The sequence below is a fragment of the Echinops telfairi genome, unplaced genomic scaffold, assembly GCF_000313985.2.
Source record: "Echinops telfairi isolate 266 unplaced genomic scaffold, ASM31398v2 ScPeMD7_5592;HRSCAF=6446, whole genome shotgun sequence".
NCBI classification, from domain to species: Eukaryota; Metazoa; Chordata; class Mammalia; order Afrosoricida; family Tenrecidae; genus Echinops; species Echinops telfairi.
In genome coordinates, this window is record NW_022109491.1 from 10,704,280 (window position 1) to 10,713,225 (window position 8,946).

At 54.0% G+C, this 8,946-nt stretch overlaps 1 protein-coding gene across 1 annotated transcript in view; it reads right to left on the reverse strand.

The window, feature by feature from the left end:
- Positions 1-2,521: 2,521 nt before the first annotated feature.
- Positions 2,522-8,946, reverse strand: part of CD40 (CD40 molecule) — a 12,311-nt gene continuing 5,886 nt past the window's right edge. Inside the window, exons 4-8 of the mRNA XM_045295487.1 lie at positions 8,704-8,797; positions 5,940-6,001; positions 4,108-4,194; positions 3,982-4,010; positions 2,522-3,438 (exon numbers count right to left, since the gene is read on the reverse strand). Coding sequence (XP_045151422.1) covers positions 3,271-3,438; positions 3,982-4,010; positions 4,108-4,194; positions 5,940-6,001; positions 8,704-8,797 — 440 coding nt within the window. The 3' untranslated portion in view covers positions 2,522-3,270. The remainder of the gene's footprint in view (positions 3,439-3,981; positions 4,011-4,107; positions 4,195-5,939; positions 6,002-8,703; positions 8,798-8,946) is intronic.

An 8,946-nucleotide genomic window follows, 5' to 3' on the forward strand; every position in this document is an offset into this window, starting at 1 on the left:
ACTGCCCGTGTGTTTCAGAGGCTGTGAATCAGTGTTTCCCAAAGTGGGTCGTACTGGCAGATACCTACATTTTATCCTGGATTATGGGCTATTGTGCCCCCCCCAAAAAAATATTGCCAGGGCGTGCTGAGTAACCTTTTTCTGAAAAGTGGGTGGTAGGCCAAATCAGTTTGGGAACCTTTGCGGTTCATCTTTACTGGAGCAGCGAGCCTCCTCTTTCTCCAGCCGAGCAGCTAGTAGTTTCCAACAGCTAGCCTTAGGAATTAGCTGCCCGACTCATAGCACAATATGCCACCAGGGCTCCTTCCTCAGGACCCCAGGAGTTGGTATAAACCACACTTTGTGACTGTCCGCCCCAAAGACAAAGAATCAGGAGTGTTTACACACAGACTCTCACTCGTGGTTGACAGAACTCCAGGACATGAACAGCTGACCTGGCCCACACTTATGCCAGGCAAGTTTGCAAGATGAGGGAAAGCCCTTGGGCAAGTGGCAACGGGAAGCCGGTGGCTTATGTAGAAACATGCATGCCGGGAGCAGTAGCTTGTGTGGTCCTGGACCAGTAGCAGGCAGTATCCCCTGGGAAATGCAAGTCCTTGAGTTCCATCCCAGACCTCTAGCACCCTCAGGAATGCTGGGGCTGGGGCTCAGCCACCTGTGGCCTAACAAACCCCCGAGTGATCCAGATGCACACTCAAGTGTGAGAACTTCTGACCAGGAGGTAAAGAAACTAACCAAACCAGGGCTCTGAGCCAATTGAAGCCAGTTCGGTTGTGGCTGACATACCAATATGGCAACAGACCCAAATCTGTAAAATGTGGGTGTACCAGAATGTTCACTGGACCCAGAAAAATGTTCACTGGACCCAGAAGCTCCGGAATGGGTGGCTCAGGTGAAACCCGGGGCGTGTGTTGCAGGAGATGGGGTTCTAGCCAGGACTGTGGAGAGCCACACACACTCAAAGCTGCAAGGCTGGCCATCTTTGAGCCAGGCTCTGCTGTTCCTGACACTGCCGGCCAAGAGGCGCGGTTGCTATGCAACATGCACACGGCCCTTCTCTTCGAAGAGGGAGATTCGGTTTGTAGCAAGGCTTTGAACTGAGCTTTTTCCCATGCCGATGGTCATTTCAGCACACCCACAGTTTACAAATTGGGATCCGCTTCAGTTTTGCTTCCTCCACCCTGACCACACTGGAAAGAACCAGTCTGAAGCCCTGGACCAAACCAGCTGCCCCTGGAGTCCATTCTGACTCATGGTGGCCTTGTGAGCATAAAAAAACCGCAACTACGTCCCTCAAGTTTTCAGTGGCCACCACCTTCTGAGGTCCTCGGTCAGGCCTTTCTCCCCACGTACCTCTGGGTAGATGCCAACAGCTCACCTGTGGGTTAAGAGTCTAGCGCTTAACCATCTGAGCTCCCCAGGAACTCTGGGAGACGAGGGGCCACTGATGGGATCAGCTACAAGTCCTGCCTCCATTAGACACACAAGGAAACCAGGAAGGCCGGAAGTGGAGGCGACTTGCCCAAAGTCACACAGCTACCCGTAGCAGAGGTGGGTCCTCAGACTCTTGCCCCCACGCGGCCTGCACAGCGGCGAGCACCCCTGGCATTTGGACTCCTGGTAGGGGATGAGGGCTAGCGCTCAAAGCTCCCCTCTCCACCGCCACCACCACCTTGTTCCACTTGCTAAACCAAAGGTCTCCACCTGGTCATCCAAATGGTCCTTGAAGCTCTTCCGGGAAGGTTTCCAAGCCAGGTGGCCCTCTTGGCTCCCAGATCTCCCTTCCCACCCCCATTAGAGAAAACGCTTTCTCAGCCCAGCACTCTGGCCTGCTAGGCACTTGGGTGACCCCAAAGCAGCTTCTTGCTGAGGGAAGGCTGCATCCTGGCTCCCCCCTTCACCCCCCACCTGAGCCTCACCAGGAACCTCAGTACTCTCCTTGCTCCTCCTTGTCCTACAACCTCCCTCCCCTCCCCTCTGCTCCCACTCCATCTGCTGCTCCTCCTGGCTGGCTCCCCCTCAGTTGGCACCGCAGGAAAAGAGAACAGGACGGTTATTTTTATCCAGAGACACTGCTGGGGGGAGCGGGCACCATCTGACCGAGAAGCCACAGGGCCTGCCACAGTGGGGAGGTCAGAAGGGGTGGGAGGCCCAGGACCCCCTGGGAACAGAGTGCCCTGCGCAGGTAGTTCTGGGGAAAGCAGCAGAGTAGAGAGTCCTGAAGGAGGCCCTGCCCCCCACTGCTGTGTGGAGGCAAGGTCTCTTTCCACCTTCAGAAACGAGGTGAGGGAGCCCAGTTCTATCTGCCCGGGGTCTGTTTTGTGGGCAAGCATCAAAGAACTATTTGCCACTACCCTCCCCCCCATGGCATCCCACCCCCACAGACACAGGGGATGCACCCTTGGGGGCCAGCAGGCTGGGGCCATTCTTCATAAGCCTCAGAAGTGGCCCCCATTCCGTGCACCAGAAACGGCTCGGGTCACCCAGCATGCCCACCCCCAGCTTATTACACATAGGGTGATGGTTTGTTGTTCTGTTTTGTCTTTAATTACATAAGCAATATGTGAACTCACGCTCCTTTTGGAGGAAAAAAATCATCATGAAGCATGATGGGAAACCCAAGAGTCATTAACCAACCCTTCCTTCCCCAAACTCCTTCCCCCGCCCCAGACCTGACCACACTAGCAGTCAGGAATGTCTGTCTCCTGGTAAAGCCTGCTCAGGCATACAAAGATAAGGTACATTGTGTCCACACACACCCTAGACAATGCACCAGGCTGCTATGCCGTACGTTTTAAAAAGCAATGTTTTCAACCCATCATTCTGCAATGTTACTCCACGCCCCACCGCCCTCTCCTCCCCTCCCCTTTGGATAGTGTCTTTGCGATCCTGTTGTCCACATTGTCGTTTTATCTCGCCAGCCCCCACCCCACCCCCATTGGGCAGGGAAGTGGCTCCTGATCACAGCCAGCATGTCGATGGTCCAGTGGGTGGCTGCCTCCCTGGGCACAAGGACCCCACCGTGCTGCATCGCTGGAGGGTTTGTGCCTCTGAGTTGTGCCTTCTTCTTCGAAAGCCGGTTGGGAGACCTGCGGCGGCTGCAGGTTGGCGAGAGGAGCCCTGGAGTGATGTGCGGCCTTGGACGGGACCCTCAGGGCGCAGACAGAGGGGGCGACACCTCACCCGCCCCCCTCCACCCCCACGGTGGACGCAGCTCAGGGCTCTGCAGCCAGGTGCCCACGGTGGTGGTCTCTCCGGGCACACACAGGCTCACAACCGCTCCTGCACGGAGACGCGACTCTCTTTGCCGTCTTCCTGTGTGACAGGCTGGCACCCATGTAGGGTCTCCTGCACTGGAGCAACCGGGTTGGTACCCGGAACATCCTCCAAGAAGATCACCTCCACCGGCTCCTTGCCTTTGTCCTCGGGCAGGGCAGCCTGCGGGAGAGGGGCAGGGGTGACCCTAACGGCAGGGGCATCCTCCACGAAGGGCAAGGGCCTCCCCTGATGCGACCCCCTCCCCTAACCCCTTCCTTTCCCCCCACCACCCAAACCAGAGGGTCAGTGCTGATTCTTTAGGCGCCTCCTGCCCCCTGCTGGCCACTGTGAGGGTGACAAGGAGCATCAAGAGTGGAAGCCAGAGGGGCTCCCTGTTCAGCTCCACACATTGACCCAAGCCAAGGCCCCACAGACCGGCTGGTGGGTTTAACGCCTAGGACGGAGTGAAGACCAAACACCAGCCTTTTCCCTGGGGGTCAGAGGAGGCTCGGTGAGGAGGGGGCTCTGGGCATGACAAAGGCTGGCCAGGAGGGAGTGGACAGGAGTGGAGGCTAGGGTGCAGGGGCGTGTGAGAGGAGCGAGTTCTGCCGCCCTGGACACAGGGCTAGACCCTGAAGGAATCCGGTTTATCCCATCTAGGTACCAACAAGCCAATCTTTGCGGTTGGCCAGAACTCTGCCTCAGCTGTGGAGGGGAACCTACCTTCTTCTTGGACTTCTGCAGTGCCTTCTCTAGGAGAGAAAACAGGAGAGAGGGGTTGGGAACCAGCGAGCGGTTCTGTTTTGTTCCTCAGCCTCCCCACGTCTCCATCACCCCCTCAGGACTCACTGATTATGACAGCCACCAGGAGGAGGGCCAACAGGGCTCCCAGGGTGCTGGGGATGGCCAGCAGGACTCTTGAGCGAGGCCAAGGACCTGGAGAAGGCAAGACTTCAGCAATGATCCCCACCACCACCCATGGCCACCCCCACCCTCATGCCACAGCGCTTGCCCCTTGGTGACTGCTAAAGCCCTTCAGCATCCTTGCTCATCCAAGGTCCCCAGGGGCAGGTGGTGGCACTTGGTAAACTGTGAAGGTAGATGTCTTTCAGGCGACTAAATGCACTGTCGTCGTGCGGATTTCCACTCATATTGGAGCAGAGAGCCTCGCTGAGCTCCTAAAGAGTGACTGGTGGGCTTGAACTGCCAATTTTGCAGTTAGCACTCCAACGTTTATCCCACAGCGCTACCAAAAAGAAAACCTCACTGCCAGCAGCGCGTTTCTGGTCCACGGCAATCCTGTAGGACAGGGTAGAACTACCCCTGTGAGGTTTCCAGGATTTGACATCTCCAGAGGAACAGCCAGCAGGCAGCCTCACCTCTCTCCCACAGAGCGGTTTTGAACCACTGGCCTTGTGTTTAACAGCTCAACATGTCACCCACTACGCCACCAGGGGTCCTTTTAATGTAACCAGTACAATTCAAGTATGCGTGCGTCTGTGTGTATTTGCCAATATTTTTCACTTGGAGTATTCCATATAAAAAATCTGGGTTAGCTGGTTTATCTGACAAATTTGGAAGCTCTGGCTCCCATGAAACCCATGCCTGGCAGCCATCAGCTCCAGTGGAGGAGTGATAGCCAGATGTCTCCACCTGTTCACCACACTCCCCACCTCTCCCTACTCTCTGCCCAGTGCTGAGGCCCAGCACCACTTCCATCTGCACCACTGCTTTTGTTGCCGCAGAAGAGAGGGGGAAGCGCCTTCAGTCTTGTATCCAAGTGCCCTTGCAGGTGGGAAAATGAAAGAAAGACCTAGAAGCAGGACACCGCTCGGGGAGGCAAATGAGAGACTCGGTCCGGGGCAAATGAAAGGGTGTCACAAGGATAAGGAGTCGTTTAGTGCAGTATTTTTGAAAGTCAGCAAACTACAGCCTACAAAGCTGGCTGCCTGGTTTGGTTTTGTTTTTTTAATAGCGTTTTGTTACAACCAGGGTCAAGATTGGGGTGAAGCAAGTAAGGTGGGACCATGCAGGCGTGTGGTCGTAACTTGAAATTTTGCTCATTGTGAGATGTGTGTGGTGTGTGTTTCCCATTCATTTGTGTGTGTTTTTAAAGTAAAAGCATTGATTGAAATGTTATTTATCCTAATTATTGTGTTTGGGGGCACTCCCTTAAATTATGTGTCCTAGGCAAATACCAAGAAAAAAATGAAAAAAAATTTTAAGAGAGCAAAACAGGGTGTAGATTCTTTCCTCCTGCCCTGGTCACTTCCTTACATGACCTTCCCAGTCCCTGTAGTTACTTGCACTTGTGAACCAAGCTGTAGACCAACCCTCCAATCAACCTACAATTCAACCCGAGGCCCTGAGAAGAGACCATGTCTCAATGTCCTGTACTTCAAGTGCAGGAAGGTGGAAAAGTAGGTAGGGAGGCAATTACAATAACTTACTGAGAGAGGTGCTATTAGTGTCCGGTTTTACAGAAGAAGAAACTGAGGCTCAGAGAAGTAACATGCCCAGCCTCCCCCAGATACGTGGTCTAACTAAGACACCCCCACCCCTAGACTCCTCTCCTCTTACCTCCTCTCCTTTCCCTTACCCTGTGTTTCTCTGTGCCTCAGTCTCCCCCTTCAGTTCTCGACCTACCTAACCTCTGCAAGGACCCATGGGCCAGGACTCACCACAGAGAGCATCGCTCATGGTAGTCCCCGCCTTCACTTCGGCCAGGTCTTGGGTCCTGCAGCTGTGCACAAAGCCACATGTCAGCACACAGGCACACGGAGAAAGACACACGAAGGTCCTCTAACCATTCGACGTCCAGCCCCAGAGGAAGGCAGTCCAACAGACTACAAGTCTGGGTTCACCGAGTGGCACACTTCCTGCTACATCCCACTCAGTTACTTGGGGAAGCCACGGACTCCTACAGAACTAAGAGTGAGGACAGAGACCACAGCCCGTAACTCCGGAAGGAGTATTACTGGGAGAGTCTGCGGCGCATGCCAAGCTTCATGACGGTGGTGGAAGTAAAGGAAGCATCACTCAGAGCGGTGACAGGTCTGCAGTGGCTGGAGCGGAAAGGCGATGAGGTTGGGGTCGGGCCACGCTTCTCCACCTCAGCACTACAGACACTTGGGGCTGAGACACCCTGTGCTGGGGACGGGCTGCCCTCTGCGTTTTAGGAAGCGGAGCCACCCCTGGCCTCTGCCTCACCACATTTCAGAAGCATTCGACCTCCCCAGCTCTGATGGCCAGCAAGTCTCAAGATGTTGTCCAGAGTCCCAGGGAAAGCAAAGCTGCCCCCACTGATCTAAGGGTACTCAGGAGACCTCCCCAGGGGTGGGGGGCTTTCGAGCTCTGAGTAGCCCTGAGGGTGTGAAGTTTACCATGGCATTCTCCTGCGAAGGAAATCGGGTGGGGAGATAAAGCCTGGCTTTAGGGGACTGTGGGACATTGGGTCTTTAGAAGCAGGACATTGATGACCAGGCATGGAAGTTTCACGTGAAGTCAGCAGGGAAGTCTTTAATCAGCATCTAACCAGACGACTGAAGTCGTTCACGACATGTCTTTAACGTTTCTGTTGGACCTTTTGTCAAATAACATCTGACAAAAAGGAGCTGAAGGAAAGGGGGTGGGGGGCGAGGAGGAGAAAGTACAGGCAGAGCGGCCAGTCAGGGGGCTCCTGCACGCGTCCAGAGATGAGATGACGAAGACCTCGCCTGGGAATAATGGGGAGGAATGGGCAGAGACAGGAAAGAGAGGGGTGGGGGGTCCAAAGCAAGTACCTGGCTTCACCTTACAGCACATTGGCCCATGTCTCTTCCTCAAACCCTGTAAGACCAAGGTCACTCTGTGTTCCAAATGAGGACACGGAACTCCAATAGGGAAGGGCATTCCCCCAGGGTCACACACTCGCCAAGCTGCAGTCGGAGTGTAAGCCTGCTCTCTGGTCCTTTGGCACTGTTCTATATTGGACTAGGTGCCCCCAGAATGTGTGTGGTCAATCCTAACCCCTAGCCCGTGGGCAGGGCTTCCTTCTGATGCACATCAATAGGATGCGTGGGAGCTGACTCACGGGCACCTGACAACAGCACACTGTGGTCACAGCCCCTTTTGGGAGGGGGTGTTCTTCCGTCTGATCATTCCACTATTTTTGATCAATGCTTATCAAAAGAAATAGCTGTTGATGGTTGTCAGGGGCAGGAGGGGAAGGGAAGAATGAGGAAGTAAGAGACTAGGGGATCCATAGTCGTGTGCTAAGTTGGTGAAGGGGAAGATCATATCTGACAAAGGGGAGATAGACAGGGAAGGGGGGGGAATCTAAAAATTATGAACTGATGCATAAATGCCCACCTAATTCACACTAAAACGTTTTCTGGGTTGTTGTTTTTTTTTAGGGGAAAAATCAGGTTTTAAAAATTCAGATAATACACTAATGGGAAAAAGCATAATGTAAAGCATGCAGTGGGGAAAAGGGTGTTTAAGCGCCTGCCGGGCAGGAGAGGGAGGCAAGTGAATGAATGGAGTGTGTGAAGAGTTGGAGGCGGGGTCTTTAGGCAGGGAGAGGCAGGGCGAATGTCAGGATGTCAGGAGACGGAGCCAGAAAGTCAGCGGGAGGTTTCCACCACCAGGCTAAGGAGCTTGGGTTTCTTCCTGAATGCCAGGGAACCACTAGGCATTTTCAATCTGGGGGTGTTGTGAAATGCGTTTTAGAAACTCACTTTGGCAGCAGGTGGAGAACTGCTGAAGGGGGAGCCAGCCACAAGGCTGGAGGGCAATGAGGAGCCTCAAATGACAGAGGTGGTGGTGGTGATAAGAAGGAGCCAGATCCCAACATATTTAGTTCAATGGACAGGACCCAGAGAGGAATTGGGGGGTGGTGGCTGGAGATGAGAAAGGGAAGTGCATTAGATGGGTGCCTGTAGTCATGGTGGTAAGGGGAGCCAAGGGGTGGAGTTCATTTTGGACACACAGAGCTGGAGGTGTTTGTGGTCATCCAGGTGGAGGGGGACCCACGAGACAACAGTGGGAGGGAGATCTTGAATGGGGCCATCAGCGGGAGGGGGTAGTTGAAGCCACAGGTGTGGATGCGATCTTCCAAGGAAGGGAAGAGAACTCAGAACATGGGCCTGGAAAACCCAGTGCAGGAGCTGAAAGGGGAGAGGAAGTCTGAAGAGGAGCAGGAGCAGGGGGAGAAGGAAACTCAGAGCAGGATCTGGAGGAGGGACCATGAGAGTCGGTGAGGAGGAAGGAGACCAACGGTGTGTGGTATAGGAAGAGAGAGCAGGCAAGACCAACTCTAGAGGTTGTCTGGGAGGCCCCTCTGTGGTGTTCTGCCAGTGTGTGCATGGAGAGGGGAGCAAGGTGGTGGGGAGAGGACTGGATACCATGGAGAGTGGACCCGTGTCCCTCTTGGGGCAGGGAGCAAAAGGGGATGAGTCCTCATACCTTGTCCAAGGGTGACACTTGTCATAAGCAGATGACATGTTGGAGAAGAAACCGTCCGGGCAGGATTTGCAGATGGTGTCAGAATTGCTTGTAGCTGGCATAATAGTGGGGGAGGAAAAAACAAAACTCAATACATATACATACATACATACATACATACATATATACACACACACATATATGAATTGTATGTTTATGTATGTATATATATATATGTAAGTGCAACAAAAAACAGATGGACTT